Here is a 16,907-nt window from a genome sequence, read left to right on the forward strand (position 1 = left end):
CATCACCTGGGAACTTGCTGAAAATTCTACTGTTTAGGCCCCACTACCGACCTACCAAAGCAGACCCTCTGGGGGAGGGAGGAGGGACACCAAAAATCTGTTTTATCAAGACCTCCAAGAGACTCCGAGTAGTTTGAGAACCACGACTCTGGGAGCGGCCTGAGGATGCTTAGGATGAGCGCAGAGCGGAAAGGAGGATTCGTGAAGGCTCTCTGATGCTCGTCAAGGGGTTAGACTTTGACCCGCAGGTGCGGCCTCCAGGTTTTTAAGCAGAGGCCTGTGGCTCTCACACGCCCTCTCCCAAGGCGGCGTCTCTGGGAGCCCTGGCTTTCCCAGGGCCCCCGGGACAGAGAGCTTACCGGCGTGGGACTGAACTCGCCCACGACCCCGATACCAGGCAAGAGAGGTTGTGCCGCAGACCCTCCACTCCCTAGCACCAGGCGCTCGCCGTCCAGGTGGAGGGGCGCACACGTGGGAGCCAGGGGCACCAGCTGAGACAAGAGCGCAGAAGAAGGGCGCTCAGGCCCACGCCCGAGGCTGCCGGGGAGGGAGGTGCTGCGAGCCCTGGCTCCACCCCTAGCCTGCTGGGCGCGGTGCTTTGGCCCCGCAGGCCCCGCCCCGGCGCGCGCCCGGCCCGCCTCCCCGGGCGTGGGGGCGGGGGGGAGACTCAGCCCCGCGCCCGTGCGCGCGCCCGCGGCCGGGTTGAAGGGCTGGGCGCGCGCCCCGCGTCCCGGGCAGGAAGATGGTGGCGAGCGCGCGAGTGCAGAAGCTGGTGCGGCGCTACAAGCTGGCGATTGCCACGGCGCTGGCCATCCTGCTGCTGCAGGGCCTGGTGGTGTGGAGCTTCAGCGGCCTGGAGGAGGACGAGGCGGGCGAGGTGCTCGGACAACCAGGCGGGCGGGCAGGCCGGGCGCGGGGGCGCGCGGGGTCCTGGCGGGGCTGCGGGCGGCCCCAGCCGGGGAAGTGGGGCACCGGCCGCGTGCGTGCGTGCGGGGCGCCGGCGGTCACCTGGAGCGGAGCATCCGGCGCCTGGCACTCCCTTACCCCGCAGGCCTAGGGAGCTGCGCGCGGGGACAGTGCGTGACCTGGAGACCCGGGCCCTGGTGCATTGGGGGCCGGGGCGGGAGCAGGTCATGCTGGGGTGGTCTCCGGCCAAGGGAGCGATGAAGGTCAGGCGCGGCGAGCGGGGCTGGGAGGCGGGGCTGGGCCCGAACCTGCTCGGAGGTGGGGAGCCCCAGGCCAAACTTTCTGAAGTTGGGAGGGGGCGGGGATGTGCGCGCCGTGGGCGGAGGAGTGGGGCCAAGGGACCCAGAGCGTCCTTCCCCAGCTGAGCTTGAGGGGGCAGCGGCCAGTGAGCAAGTGGAGCTCGGGGGTGGAATTCGGGCCTGGGACAAAGTGTGTACCTGGGAACTGAAGGAACAAGGAGTGACCCCGAGGGAGAGAACTGGAGTCTTCCCGAGGTGTGGCTTCCTCAGCCAGAGGTTTGAAGAACCTGGATGGGTCTCCGGAGGGCAGGGGGAGGAGGAACTGAGCTGGTGAGTTGGCCTCAGGACCTTAGGGAATTAGGGAGGGGCCCTCTGGCTCTAAGGGAATGGGGACTGTAACAGAGTCCCAGCCGTAGAGCAGGGGCAACCAACAGCCGTCTCAGCCCCCAGGTCCCTGCCTCGAGGGTCTTTCTCCCTCTTCCCTGATGTGGTTGCAGCTGGAGGCTCAGACACCTCAGCGGTGTGGTGAGGAAGGGTCCATTGGGTCTGGGTTCATGCTGAGGAGATGGAGAGGACAGGCCACACCACAGTCCTAAGCTGTGGCCCAGAGGTCAGGGCCTCCCTGCCCCCAGCGCCCCAGTTCTGCTGCCTCCAGAGATCCGGGTCAGAGACTCTGTCTGCTGCTGTCCTCGGACAAGCCCCGATACCCGCGACCCCTTACGGCATCTCACCAGCCTGGAAGGCCTAGTGTGGAGCCAGAAGAGCTGCCCTTGCCTTTTTTTGGAGAACCCAGAGGGTGGGATGGTGGTGGGGGCTGGAACAGAGTCACATGAGACCATAACTCCAAAAGGAGGTGGGGGCAGGGGCGGCTGGCTTCGTGACATCCGCGGGGATGTGGACCTCCAAGTAGGACGAGCAAGTAGGAGAGTGTTTCAGGCCCAGTGTAAGAAGACTCTTTGGGCAGATGGGACATTCCAAGATGGAATGGGCTGCCAAGGCAGTTAGGGAGCCCTCTGACACTGGAATATGGGACCACTCTGGGCTACCGCCCCCATTCCCCACCACCTCCTCCTCCAGCTTACTGGCTGAATGAATAGGGGAATCCTGGATTGGAATGTTTGAAAAAGCTTGTGCGGTCCAGGCACCCATTGCTGCTTGGACCCCCTCAGCTGCTCCCTCACCTGACTCTGGGGTTGCCAGGCAGCATAACGGGGTGCATGGGAAGGTGAGTGCTGAAGCTGGACCGCCCACTTCACCACTCTCTTCCAGCTCTGACCCTGAGGAGACCACCAGCAAATCACTTTGCCTCCTCCCTTATCCTCATCAGTATCTCTCCTCAAGATGGGGATAATCTTGGCACCTCCCGTGTTGGGTGATTATAAAGTGAAAATGATGCCTGTGAAGCACTTGCAGGAGTTCCTGGCACACACTCAGCTGTCAGTAAATAAATAACTCTTATTATCCCAGCACTGTGCATTGGGAATACGATTCATTCATTCAATCATTCATTCCACAAATAGGTATGAAGTCCTACTTTGTACTAGACACTGTGCTAACACTGGGGATACAAAAATAAAATAGATGAGGTCTCTGCCCTCATGGACAGGTAATCTACAGGAAGAAACAGACAGCGAAAAGGAACTCAATAGAATTACAAAGGGGTTGGGTTAGATCAGAGGGTCAGGAAAGGCTTCTCAGAGGAAGAGGTGGGCAGGAGAGTTCAGGCAGAAGGCCTGAGGAGAATGGGCTTAGCTGGGCACCCTTGAGGAATGGACAGGAGGGTGTGGTGCTTTCCCTGGAAGAAGGTTCCATCCTGTGCGGCTGAAAGGAGCACAGCAAGGGGCAAGGGTTTTATTCTGAGTGCAGCGGGAGAGCACCGAAGGGGTTTAAGCAGCACAGGATTCAGTGTGCATTTAAGACGTGTGCTCTGCCCATCTATGGAGAGGCTGAGAGTGAATCCCAGGGATGGTCACTAACCTCCAGAGAACTGCTCGATAGTTTCCAAAGCTTTCACAAACACCATCTCACCACTTGTTTTAAATGCAGCCTGAGAAGTCAAAGGAGGTGGGGATGGGGGGAGCAAAGATTCTAAGGTGGAGCTGCAGAGCCAGGAAGTGGCAGAGGATTTTAATTGCCTCCTTGGAGGAGAGGAAGGAGCCTCTGAGGCCAGAATGCATCCAGGCCAGAGGTCAGAGGACCATTCCCCACCCTCAGTCATCAGAAGGGCTCCCGACCTCAGGGCTGCTGGGGGCAGCCTGTGAGGGGCACAAGGCTGGGGCTGTGATGATGCTCTTTGGACATGCCTGGAAGGGATGGAGGTGGGGGCTAACTGCCCACCAGGGCCTCTCTGATCCCTCACTGCTGCCTCCTCGTCCCCCAGCCTCCTCTGGGATTGTCCTTCTCAGGGTCAGCCAGCTCCCACTGCAGTGCGGGGACCAACATGCCCATCTCCTCCCACATCCTGGCCCCCACCACAGCCAACCTGGCCCCGTGCCTCATGCCCTACTCTCCTGACCAGCTTCCTGACTCACTGATACTGGCGTCCACTCGGAGAGCCTACAGCTCTCTGCCATCTCTACCCACCTAAGCTTGGGAATGTCTTTCCCTGCTTGCTGTGTGGCCAGGTCACATGTCACCAGGCTGATACACACTCAGCTCAGTGGGGCTGCATTTCCCTTTCCTAGGGATTCCCCAGCCTGTGGTGCCCTCCCCAGTGTGGGTACAGAATAGGGTCTGCTGCCTCTTCTTGCAGGTATCTCTTCTCAGATGGGAATGGCCGCCCCCAGCTCCCACTGGCCACCTTTAAGAGATCAGAGGGCCAGTTTAAAACTTATGCTATCTGCGGGGCCATTCGTAGGATGGGTGAGTCAGATGATTCCATTCTCCGATTGGCCAAGGCCGACGGCATCGTCTCAAAGAACTTTTGACTGGAGAAAATCATGGAAGTGGAATATTTGTCATAAATAAATAGTGAAAACCTAAAAAAAAAAAAAAAAAAAAAAAGAGATCAGAGGGCAACTGAGCACTATGGCTCATGCCTGTGATCCCAGCACTTTAGGAGTCCAAGGTGGGAGAAGCGCTTGAGCCCAGGAGTTCGAGACCAGCTTGGATAACATAACAAGACTGCATCTCTATTAAAATGAAATAAAATCAAAAGATCAGAAGGCTGGCTGGGTGCTAGGCACAGAGGGCATGAATGTAGGGATGGGGCTCTGGCCTGAAGGTGGCTGTCATCCTGACAGCGTGAGGTTCCTCATGTGCTCAGAAGGCCTGAGGAGTATGGTAGTGGGTAGGGTGTGCAGGGGTTGGGGGAAGCCCTGGGGAGGTGAGGAGCACAGAGAACCCAACCCAGCCAAGTCCAAGATGTTGAGGATCTTGGGCCTCTCTTGACTTCACGTTTGACTATTTCCTTCTCCCATCTGAGTAATCATAATGATAAAGATGGCAGCATTGGGCTGGGTATGGTGGCTTACGCCTGTAATCCCAGTACTTTGGGAGGCTGAGGCGAGCAGATCACTTGAGGTCACGAGTTTGAGACTAGCCTGGCCAATATGGTGAAGCCCAGTATTAACTAAAAATACAAAAAGTTGCCGGGCATGGTGGCACACGCCTGTAATCCCAGCTACTTGGGAGGCTGAGGCACGAGAATTGCTTGAACCCAGGAGGTGAAGGTTGCAGTGACCTGAGATCATGCCACTGTACTCCAGCCTGGGCGACAGAGTGAGACTCTGTCTCAAAAAAAAAAAAAAAAAAAAAAAAGTAGCAGTACTTACGGAATGCTGTGCCTATGCCAAAAGCTTTGCATTCATTCATTCATTCATTCATTCATTCATTCATTCAACAAATACTAAGGCCAGGCACAGTGGCTCAGGCCTGTAATCCCAGCACTTTGGGAGGCCGAGGTTGGTGGATCACTTGAGGTCAGGAGTTCAAGACCAGCCTGGCCAACATGGTGAAACCCTATCTCTACTAAAAATACAAAAAATTAGCTGGGCATGGTGGTGCGCACCTGTAATCTCAGCTACATGGGAGGCTGGGGCAGGAGAATCACTTGAACCCAGGAGGCGGAGGTTGGAGCGAGCCAAGATTGCACCACTGCACTCCAGCCTGGGCAATGAGAGCAAGACTGTCTCAAAAACACAAACACTTACTGAGTATGTACTACAGCCAGACACTCTCCTAGGCGCTAGGACTATGTCAGTACATACAGCAAAAAGCCCTGCCCTTGGGGAACTTACAATCTTCTGAGGAGAAAGACAAGTTAAAAAAAAAAATCAAAACAGTATAAATAAATAGTAGGGTGAGAGGAAATATTGTGCTGTGGGAAAAAGCAGAGGAGGAGGGAGGGCTGGCACTGTAAATCCAGTGGTTAGGATGGCCCTACTGAGAAGATGCCATCTGAACAAAGAATTGAAGGAGGCAAGGAGTGAGCAGTGGGGCTATCTGGGTGAGGGTGTGCCAGGCACAGGCGATAGTGGGTGCAAGGGCTGGAGCCAGGAGTGCCAGGGCAGATGAGGGGATGCAGAGAAAGCCACTGTGGCTGCAGGAGAGTGAGCATAACAAATTCCCAGATAAGGTCAGAGAGCCCTGGGTGGAGAAGGGGGCATCCAGAGAGCTCACGGAGCCTCTGTAGGCTCCTGTAAGGGCCTTGGTTTTTATCCTAAGAGGGGCCACTGGAGGTTTGGAGCAGGGGAGTGGTGAAATGGGATTTTAAGAGTTGTAACAGAAACACCAGCTGCTGTGATGAGAATAGAATTTAGGGGAAGAAGAATAGGAGCTGGAAGACCAGGGAATCCAGGCAGGGATAGTGAGGGAGGTGTTGAGAAGGGATCGGATTCCAGATATATTCTGAAGGTGGCACCGACGGGATTTACTGATGGAGTGGATGTGGGGTGTAAGGGAAAGAGAGTCAAAGATGACTCCTGACCGGGTGCGGTGGCTCACATCTGTAATCCCAGCACTTTGGGAGGCCAAGGCAGGTGGATCTTGAGGTCAGGAGTTCGAGACCATCCTGGCCAACTTGGTGAAACCCCGTCTCTTATTAAAAATACAAAAATTAGCCAGGCGTGGTGGCATGTGCCTGTAGTCCCAGATACTCAGGAGGCTGAGGCAGGAGGATCGCTTGAACCCAGGAGGCAGAGGTTGCAGTGAGCCAAGATTGCACCACTGCACTGCAGCCTGGGCAACAGAGCAAGACTCTGTTTCAGGAAAAAAAAAAAAAAAAAATGATTCCCAAAAGTTTTTGGCCTGAGCATCTTGAAGGATGGAGATGTCATTAACTGAGATGGGGAAGATGAAGTAGGAGCAGGTTGGGGATGAAGAGCGGGAGGTACTTTGGGCTTGTGGCCTTGAGAGGTCTATTAAGCTCTCATGTGAGATGTCAAGGAAGCTGGTAGTTAAATGCCTGAAGTTCAAGGGAGCTATCCAGGCCAGAGAGATCAATCTGGGGGTGGGGATGGAGTTTAGAAACTCAGAGACTGAAGATCACTTAGGAAGTAAAGGTGCTAGGACAGGAAGGGCCCCCAGAAGGTGCCCTGGGAGACAAGGAAGCACCAAGAAGACCATAAGGAGTGACAGTGGAGAGAAGAGAAAAGCCAGGTGGGTATCCTGGAAAGCAAATGCGGAGGGCGCTTCAAGCAAGACAGAGTGGTCCATTAAGTTCTTGGCTGCTGAAAGGCCAAGAAAGAAGAGGACTTAGTCTTGGAGAGCTTGTGAGCATGGAGGGGAAGGCCGGTGGGAGAGGGTTTACGAGGCTGGAGACGGCTCTCCCTCGCTGCAGTGTCTCATGCTCATTTGTTATTCCTCCTTACAGCTAAGGGAGCATGCTCAGAGAAGTTAGGGAACTGCTGGTGAGTTGGCAGAGCTAGGCCCAGAGCCCTGGAGAGTCTGGAGTGTTCACACTGTGGCCCCTGTTCCTCCGTCCGTTCTACATCTCATCTACCAGATACCAGCTAGGTGTCTGTGTGTGCCAGCTGCTCTGCTGGACCCTGGGGAGATGGAGCTGACATGTCTCTTGTCAAGGAGTTCACTACTAGAGGAACATCCAGGGCCTTGGAGCTCAGCCCATTCCACTGCAGGGCAAATAGAATGGCTGCATGCCAGGGGCCTTGGAGCTGGATCTGAAAGGATGGATGGGATTTGGTCAGGCAGGGCAGGTAGGATGGGGGAACGGAGGAGGAGGTGGCTGGACATGGTGTTCAGTCACCACCAGGCCATCTAGGGAAGTGCCTGGATTTGAGGAGAGGCAGGAGGTACCAGAGCACTTAGAACCAGGAAGCAGGGGCGTGGCAGCAGTAGAGGTGCCCTGCTGCACGTGCAGCGAGGTGACAGCCTCCAGCTGTGGGCACCTTCAGGCCCTGCCTCAGCTTTCCAGCCACAGACTGAGTGTGGAGGTGGCTCAGGGCTCACCAGCTCCAGGCAGTACATGTGCTGGAGTTTTCCCAGGAGCCAGCCAGGACTTCCTCGAGGCTGTGCTGGAGACAGAAGCTCTTCTTGCCCCTCTCCTTGAATAGTCATCTCCTTTGTGGTCCAAAGTCTTTCCCTGCCGGCCCCTGCCCCATCGCTCACGGGGGTACCCGCAGTGAATCTCACGCACTCTCACTCTGTCTTGATCTGCTTCCTAAAGGACTCAAGCAGTATTGGGGTCTCAGACTTCACCTCCGTCATCCCCCATGGGCACTCCTCCTTCACTGTGAAATGGCCTCAGTCTTCCCACATGGAAATGCTTTGGATTCATCTGGAAGTTAGAGTCTCCTGAAGACCACTGTCTCCTCCCAGCCCTCGGTGGGAGTGCTGGGTCTTAGGTGGACATTTGTACTCTCGGTGGGGTCTTTGCACCCTTCCCTTGGGACACATGTGGATATTTATTTTAACATCTGCTGAAAAAGAAAGTGGGATCTGAGTCCAGAACAGAAAACCAAGCACAGTGCCATGTAATCTGAGAGCCAGTGGGGGACAGGGGTGTTGGTATGATGGAGGGAGGACCAGTGCTCCCTCGGTGGCTGGCTAGGGAGGCGGTCCTGTGGTGGTGCCGATTGTGTGGAGTCCTTAGGTGAAAAGCACTTCTCTGGGTAAAAAGTGAGCAGGAATGTCTAGATCTGAGGGTGCCCCCAACCAAGATGGAACTCAAGGAGCAGGAGGAGGTGAGGGGCTGCCCCAGTGATGTGTCTGCATATCTTTTACAGAAAGGAAGACAGAGGAAGCCACGGCCACTGGACCCTGGCGAGGGTTCCAAAGACACAGACAGTTCAGCAGGACGACGGGGCAGCGCAGGCAGAAGGCATGGGCGCTGGCGGGGCCGTGCTGAGAGCCCAGGAGTGCCTGTGGCCAAGGTGGTACGGGCAGTAACCAGCCGGCAGAGAGCCAGCCGGCGGGTCCCACCTGCCCCACCCCCGGAGGCCCCAGGCCGCCAGAACCTGAGTGGGGCAGCAGCTGGGGAGGCACTGGTAGGGGCAGCCGGCTTCCCACCACACGGAGATACAGGGAGCGTGGAGGGCGCCCCCCAGCCTACGGACAACGGCTTCACCCCCAAGTGCGAGATCGTGGGCAAGGACGCGCTGTCTGCACTGGCCCGGGCCAGCACCAAGCAGTGCCAGCAGGAGATCGCCAATGTGGTGTGCCTGCACCAGGCCGGGAGCCTCATGCCCAAGGCTGTGCCCCGGCACTGTCAGCTGACTGGTGAGGGACAGGGGTGCTCCAGCCCTTCCCAGGCTGGGTCAGGGAGGTGGCATGGCCCGGATCCTCACTCCCATCTCTCTGAGGAAGAAAGAGCCAAGGGGGGCCTACCTCCCTGCCTAAGTCTTCATCCAGTTACTTACTAAGTGGCAGAGGCAGAGTGGGGACCCAGGAGCATGGGGCTCCAAGTCTAGGCTTCTTTGGAAGGCAGGCAGCAGCCTCTTCCCATCTCACCCTGACCCTTTGACCTTGGGGGGGCCTTGCCAACGCCTGTCCTCTGCTCTCAGGGAAGATGAGCCCCGGCATCCAGTGGGATGAGAGCCGAGCCCAGCAGCCTGTGGATGGCCCCCCAGTGCGAATCGCCTACATGCTGGTGGTTCACGGCCGCGCCATCCGCCAGCTGAAGCGTCTCCTCAAGGCCGTCTATCATGAGCAGCACTTCTTTTACATCCATGTGGACAAGGTATTGTGGTGGGGAGAGGCCAAGGGGTCTGGGGTGAGCAGAGCAGAAACAGAAGGTTGCTGACAGACAGGGTCTCTGACCTGGCCCAGGTAGCCTAGAGAGAGAAACTGAGGCCCTGAACAGGGGGGCGGCAGCATGAGCCCGCTCAGCCGCCTACGGGCTGGAGCCCTGCCCTGTGCTTTCCCTGCCTTGTGTCCCTTCACTCTGTCCTGGGGTGGGAGTGGGGATGGCGGTAACACTGGGGGCTAGCCGAGTGTCTCCTCCCCACCAGCGTTCCGACTACCTGCACCGGGAGGTGGTGGAGCTGGCCCAGCGCTATGATAATGTGCGGGTGACACCCTGGCGCATGGTCACCATCTGGGGCGGGGCCAGCCTCCTAAGGATGTACCTGCGGAGCATGCGGGACCTGCTAGAGGTGCCTGGCTGGGCCTGGGACTTCTTCATCAACCTCAGTGCCACTGACTACCCAACCAGGTGTGGGGATGGGGCTCTGAGTCCTCTGGATGGGAGGGGATGCCTGTCTGGGCACCTGGGGTTGCAGAGCCTGGTGGACCTTCTCTGCCCCATAAGCCTAACTCTGGGATTGGCCCTGCTCAGACATGGGCCCCTGGGCCCCTGCCATGTTTTAGGGGAGGGGTTGGTATAAGATGAACTGAGAGTTGAGCATGATAGGAGATGGGGAGGAGGAGGAGGAGCCAGAGGTCTGTACCTGGTGTGCTGGATCAGACAGCAAGGGGCAGAGGAAGGATGGGGTGGTCTTCCTCAGGGGCCTCTGGTGCTCACCACCCCAGACATCAGCCAGGGGTAGGACACATGGCCAGACAGCCGTCAGGGAGAGAGAAAAGCCAGAAAGTCTGCTCTGTGCCAGTGACTGCACAACTATCTCACTTGGCTACCTGTCACCCCATTCCTTCACCAGGACCAATGAGGAACTGGTGGCATTCCTATCCAAGAACCGGGACAAGAATTTCCTCAAGTCACATGGCCGGGACAACTCCAGGTGAGGGGGTGGGAAAGGAGGCCCTGGCCCCAGAGTCTTGTCCCAACATCCCCAACACAGTTGGGCTCAGTGGCTCCAGTCCTGGGTTTCTTTTTTTTTTTTTTTTTTTTTGAGACGGAGTCTCGCTCTGTCACCCAAGCTGGAGTGCACTGGCCAGATCTCAGCTCACTGCAAGCTCCGCCTCCTGGGTTCACGCCATTCTCCTGCCTCAGCCTCCCGAGTAGCTGGGACTACAGGCACCCGCCACCTCGCCCGGCTAGTTTTTTTGTATTTTTTAGTAGAGACGGGGTTTCACCGTGTTAGCCAGGATGGTCTCGATCTCCTGACCTTGTGATCCGCCCGCCTCAGGCCTCCCAAAGTGCTGGGATTACAGGCTTGAGCCACCGCGCCCGGCCCAGTCCTGGGTTTCAAAGTCTCCACACCAGTCACAGGTTGAGGAGTGTTGGTTGCCAGGCGGATGAAAGAGCTTAGACCCCACCCTGCAGGATCCCCAGCCATGGCCTCTCTGCCGCCAGCAGGTTCATCAAGAAACAGGGCCTGGACCGGCTCTTCCATGAGTGTGACTCGCACATGTGGCGCCTGGGTGAGCGGCAGATCCCGGCAGGCATCGTGGTGGATGGCGGTTCTGACTGGTTTGTGCTGACACGCAGCTTTGTGGAGTATGTGGTGTACACAGATGACCCGCTTGTGGCCCAGCTACGCCAGTTCTACACATACACACTGCTCCCAGCAGAGGTGGGTGGCCCAGCAGGCATGAAGGCCGGGGAGGGCATGGGTTGGGCTGCCTGCAGCTCACTTTCCACCCTCCCTTGCTGCTTGAAGTCCTTCTTCCACACGGTGCTGGAGAACAGCCTGGCCTGTGGGACCCTCGTGGACAACAACCTGCGGGTCACCAACTGGAACCGCAAGCTGGGCTGCAAGTGCCAGTACAAGCACATCGTGGACTGGTGCGGCTGCTCCCCCAACGACTTCAAGCCACAGGACTTCCTCCGGCTGCAGGTGCTTGCCCGAGGCCCCAAGGCTGCCCCTGGCTAGGTCTTCTCCCCTGGCTTTTCACCAGGAGAATGGCAGGGTGGGCCAGTCAGAAAATCGTGGGGGGGGCCTCGGCCTGGAGCAGCCCTCAGGGGTCTGGGACTACAACAGCAGCAGGAAAAGCTGCAGGAGGCTGAGCTCTAGGCAGTGCTGAGGGGCCAGCCCTGCCATGCCCTCTGGGGTTTCCAGAGCCCTTCACCCTCCTTGCCTCTCCTGCTCTAGCAAGTCTCCAGACCCACCTTCTTCGCCCGGAAGTTCGAGTCGACTGTGAACCAGGAGGTGCTGGAAATCCTGGACTTCCACCTGTACGGCAGCTACCCCCCCGGCACGCCAGCCCTCAAGGCCTACTGGGAGAACACCTATGACGTGGCTGATGGCCCCAGTGGGCTCAGTGATGTCATGCTCACCGCTTACACGGCCTTTGCCCGCCTCAGCTTGCACCATGCCGCCACTGCTGCACCCCCACTGGGCACCCCACTCTGCAGGTGAGACCCCCTTCTGACATACAGCAGGCACTTGGGGTGCGGTGCCCTAGGGGGAGGCCAACCAGAGAGTGACGTCCTCTGCCCACAACAAGGCCCCAGTCTGAGGCAAGGAAAAATGCAAATACCGAAAAGAAGGCTAGAGCCAGGCATGCAGGTGCTGTGGGGGTGAGATCTGGGGAAAGGAAGTGCCTGGGGAGGGGACTCCAGGCCAAGTCAGGTGTGCTGATGGCATCTCCCTTTCTCCCTGCTGGCACCTTAGGTTTGAGCCCAGGGGCTTGCCGTCCAGCGTGCACCTGTATTTCTATGACGACCATTTCCAGGGCTACCTGGTGACGCAGGCGGTGCAGCCCTCAGCCCAGAGGCCAGCAGAGACGCTTGAGATGTGGCTGATGCCCCAGGGGTTGCTGAAGCTGTTGGGGCGCAGTGACCAGGCCAGCCGGCTCCAGAGTCTGGAGGTGGGACAGGTCCCCCCCCTTGCTTTCTCCCAACCCCCAGCCAGACTTGGGGTAGTGGGAAGAGAGGGACGGACACCAAGGGAGGGGTAAAGTTCTTTTTCCCAATCATGGCAGCCATGGTGATGCCCCTATGCAGACATCCTGTGTCAGCCCCCAGCCTGTGCACACTGAGGAGCACCTCCTGGTTGGGGTATGCAGAGGACATGCAGGGAGCAGGGAGGGAATGATCATTTCCACTATAACACAAGCCCAGTCTTCCAGACTACAGCGATTTCTCCTAGAGGGACAGGGACATTCGAATTGGGCCATGAAAGTACGCTTCTGAGTGGCTCCTCGTAGTTTTTTTTTTTTTTTTTTTTGAGACAGTCTCGTTCTGTCACAGTGGTGTGATCTTGGCTCACTGCAACCTCTGCCTCCCAGGTTTAAGCGATTCTCCTACCTCAGCCTCCCAAGTAGCTGGGACTACAGGCGCGTGCCATCATGCCCAGCTAATTTTTTTTTTTGTATTTTTAGTAGAGACAGGGTTTCACCTGACTGCATTATCCACCTGCCTCGGCCTCCCAAAGTGCTGGGATTACAGGCGTGAGCCACTGCGCCTGGCCCCTCCTCATTGTCCCTTTCTTAGAGACTTTGGCTTCATGTGGGAATGGTCTCTGGGTGGGACTTTGAACCTCATCCCTGCCGTATGGTCCCCAGTAACGGGGACTGACCTCCACTGCCTAGCAGTCAGAATGGAAGCCTAGAACGAATCGCAGAGCTAGGAGAGATAGTAAAGATCTCCTAGTCTAACCCCTTCATTTCGCAGATGGGGAAACTGGGGCCCAGAAAGAAACAGTGACTGGCCTGAGATTACACAGTGAGAGGCAGCCTCAGAGGAGGGAGAGGGACCTTTCCCCCACACTCCTGCCCAGCTGCTTCTCACTTTACAGGTTGGCACTGACTGGGACCCCAAAGAGCGTCTTTTCCGGAACTTTGGGGGGTTATTGGGGCCGTTGGACGAGCCTGTGGCCGTGCAGCGCTGGGCCCGGGGCCCCAACCTCACAGCCACAGTGGTCTGGATCGATCCAACCTATGTGGTGGCCACATCTTATGACATCACAGTAGATACGGACACCGAGGTCACGCAATACAAGCCCCCACTGAGCCGGCCCCTGCGGCCTGGGCCCTGGACTGTTCGACTCCTTCAGTTCTGGGAACCGCTGGGTGAGACCCGCTTCCTTGTGCTGCCCTTGACGTTCAACCGCAAACTACCTCTCAGGAAAGGTAAGGCTGCAGTTCTCAAATGAGGCCCAGAAGCCAGACAGAATAGGACTCGCCAGAGAGGTGACCCCAAGAAGCCAACCGTCAGAGTGGATTCCCATCCCTAGAGTAAGGGAAGCATGGAAAGGCTGAGGCCCTGATCTTCTTTCCTGTAGTGTGCAGTGTCCTGCACTGCAGTGTGGTGGAAAGGGGAGCTTTACAGTCACGCACACTTGGTTTGGAACATAACTCTGACGGGTTCATTGGCCTTTTGTCCTTGGAATTTCCCTGGCCTTCCTGGGCCTCAGTCTTAGCACGTGAAGCAGGAATAGTACACCTATCAGGGACCTCGTGGTACATGAGACACAAATCCACTCACCTGAGCTTGAGTTAAAAAGGGGAGACGACTGGAAGAATGCAGAGGTCTTCACAAAGCTAGGAAATGTCTCAGGCCTTACTGTGAACCAGAGGTGCTTTCTCCATCTCTCTGGGGCCATCTTGCTCCTCATCCTGTCATGTCTCTATGCATCGACCTCAGACTCTGGCTCCCCATCCATGGCATCTCAGTGCAATAGACACTGACCAGGGACTTTTAGTTCCCAGGTTCCACATTCTTGGGACAGAAAATCTGACTGGCTGTCCCAGTCCACTCTCTGGCCAGGTGGGCAGGGTCATGTGGCTCTCTGCCCACTTGGCTGAGGCTAAAGGAGTAGGCTCTGAACAGAGACACAGGCTGGGCAAATTTCCTGCAAGGAAGGGCCTAGTATAAGTAACTCCCCCGGAAGATATGAGGGAAGAGCCTCTGGAGGGAAAGTGGCCAGTATGCAGGAGGTGATAATTATAGGTGTTTCCTTCCCCCACCCTGTCCTATCACAAGAAGGTGGGTAAGAGGTGGGGTACCCTAGAGGAGGAGGGGTGCTGGTGGGGCTGCAGCAGATCCAGGATCCAGGGCAGGCAAGCTGTGTCCCCCACACACCTGGACCTCCCAGTCAAGGGAAGAATGGCAACAATGCACAGCAGGTAGGGACAGGGGCTGCGCCTCAAGGACAAAGTCAGAGAAGGTGCTCTAAGCTGAGGGGACAAAGCTGGTCAGTGTCTGTGCATGAAGGGCTGAAGTGCCCGAGTACAGGCTTCTGAGGGCTCCGGGAGCCACCGATGATGGTCAGGAAAGGGTGTGGGACACAAACCAGACTGTTCCCTTCTTTCCTAAAGTGCCTTGAACCCACTGCTTTATTGCATCCTAAAGTTGGGAATCTAGAGCTTACTGCCTTGATTTTATAAAACTCAGTTTTATAGGCACAGAAAGTTCCTTGGATTAGCCCAAGGTCACTTAGCAAGCTGTGACTCAGAAGTAGGGCTGTGACAGGAACTGGGGTACCCAGACCCAACTCCTGGGTCTGGCCTCCACGGAGTCTGGGGTGGGGGTGTGCTTACTGCCTGCTCTGCACCCACAGATGATGCCAGCTGGCTGCATGCGGGACCCCCCCACAACGAGTACATGGAGCAGAGTTTCCAGGGCCTGAGTAGCATCCTGAACCTGCCTCTGCCGGAGCTTGCAGAGGAGGCTGCCCAGCGGCACACACAGCTCACAGGCCCTGCACTCGAGGCCTGGACAGACAGGGAACTGAGCAACTTCTGGTCTGTGGCCGGACTGTGTGCCATAGGCCCCTCTGCTTGCCCCTCCTTGGAGCCCTGCAGACTGACCAGCTGGAGCTCTCTGTCCCCCGACCCCAAATCAGAGCTGGGGCCTGTCAAAGCAGACGGGCGACTCAGGTAGCAGGGCCCCAGCCAGTACCCGTGGAAAACCGGGGGAATTGCACCTTACGGACAATGGAGGGGTGTCCCCTCCCACAGGCAAGAACCAGAGGCCCAGGCTGCACACCCATTTCAGCCATCAAGAACCCACACAGATGACAGGGTGGACACAGTATGAACTACTGCTGATGCCTCTGCTGGGGATCAGAGGGCTGGCGGGAACGTGAGAAGGGTGCCCGCAGCATTCCACACCCAGCTCTTCCTCGCCTTCCTCTCTAGTTTTTTTTTTTTTTTTTAACTTAAAAAGGAAAATGGTGGTGGGGGGAGAAACTAGAACAGAAGATGTGCAATAGGGCTCAGAGTAGCCCCAGGAAGTGGGCCATGTCTGTGGGGAGCAGGGGCCTGCTGAGCCCACCTGCTATTGTTCTGGATGAGGCTGGGCCTGCCTCACTCTCCAGGGCCTCATCCCCCAGCGTGGGCCTGTGGTGCTTGCGGCTGAGGCTCCACGGGGGTGCAAGTGCCCTGCCAGGCTCTAAGGCCTGAAGAATTGGTGATATGGGGGGCACTGCAGAGCTGGGCTCTAGCAGGACAGTTATTTTGTAGCCAGGGGACCCTGGAAGTGGGGTGGGGCTGGCTCCAGGGCTTTCCAGCATACCCTGCCCCTGGATGGGAAAGGCAGGGTCAGGGCCCACTGAGAGCCATGCAGAGTTTCCCAGGTGAGCACTGGAAGTGTGAGGTCACACGAGCAGCGTGGGAAGAAGACTCTGTCAAGACTCTCAGAAGAACCTGGAGTAATTGTGCCTGAAGCTCAGCGTGAAGTCTGAAATATGCAACAGAAGAAATATATCTCTATCTCTCTACTCTGGGCTCTGTGTTTTTCCTCCTGGGGGTCAGGAAGCCATCACCATTCGTTGGGCCTTCTCCAGAAGTCTTAGCTGGTACTTTGGTAGCCTTGAGAAGGTAAAGATCTCATTCCCCCAGATGGAGAACACTTTAGAATACACCCAAGAGGGACTCAAGAACTCATCTAGCCTGGGTGCAGGGGTTCCCGCCTGTAATCCCAACACTGGGAGGCTGAGGCAGGAAGATTGCTTCAGCCCAGGAGTTTGGGACCAGCCTGGGCAACACAGTGAGACCTCGTCTCTATGAAAAAAAAATTTTTTTAGTTAGCCAGGCGTGGTGGCGCACATCTGTAGTCACAGCCACTCAGGAGGCTGAAGCAGGAGGCTGAAGCTGCAGTAAGCCAAACTGTACCACTGCACTCCAGCCTGGGTGACAGAGTGAGACCCTGTCTCAAAAAACAAACATCTAATCCAACTCCTTTTTTCTGAGGGGTAAACAGGCCCAGAGAGGCTCGAAGCCTTCTTTGCCACCCAGCAGGCCAGGGGACCAGCAGGACCTGAGCTTAGTTTGCGAGCCCTGACCCAGCACTCCCATCCCCACCACCAGGCCAGGCTGTAGCAGATGCTGGTTCCTCTATCCTTGGCCTTAGCAGGGCCCATCCTAGAAGCCTGGCCCTGCCACATGGGGTACCTTCAACAGAGGCAATCCCAGCCATGGCCTGGTGGTTATGATTGGAGCTTTTTCTTTTAGGGGCAG

The 16,907-nt window shown here is 57.1% G+C and overlaps 1 protein-coding gene across 2 annotated transcripts; it reads left to right on the top strand.

The window, feature by feature from the left end:
- Positions 1-633: 633 nt before the first annotated feature.
- XYLT2 (xylosyltransferase 2) lies at positions 634-16,168 on the top strand. 2 transcript variants are annotated; one of them, XM_030923699.1, is made up of 11 exons: positions 634-877; positions 8,390-8,882; positions 9,167-9,342; positions 9,614-9,816; positions 10,262-10,342; positions 10,861-11,077; positions 11,165-11,341; positions 11,597-11,859; positions 12,119-12,314; positions 13,244-13,577; positions 15,008-16,168. In XM_030923699.1, exons 1-11 carry the CDS (start codon positions 743-745, stop codon positions 15,328-15,330), a joined length of 2,598 nt encoding a protein of 865 aa, XP_030779559.1. In that variant the 5' UTR covers positions 634-742; the 3' UTR covers positions 15,331-16,168. The 2 variants fall into 2 exon arrangements, with proteins under 2 accessions (XP_030779559.1, XP_030779558.1); XM_030923698.1 differs by having other exon boundaries at positions 705-877; positions 10,858-11,077.
- Positions 16,169-16,907: the final 739 nt, after the last annotated feature.

Source organism: Rhinopithecus roxellana, chromosome 19, assembly GCF_007565055.1.
Source record: "Rhinopithecus roxellana isolate Shanxi Qingling chromosome 19, ASM756505v1, whole genome shotgun sequence".
Taxonomy (NCBI): domain Eukaryota; kingdom Metazoa; phylum Chordata; class Mammalia; order Primates; family Cercopithecidae; genus Rhinopithecus; species Rhinopithecus roxellana.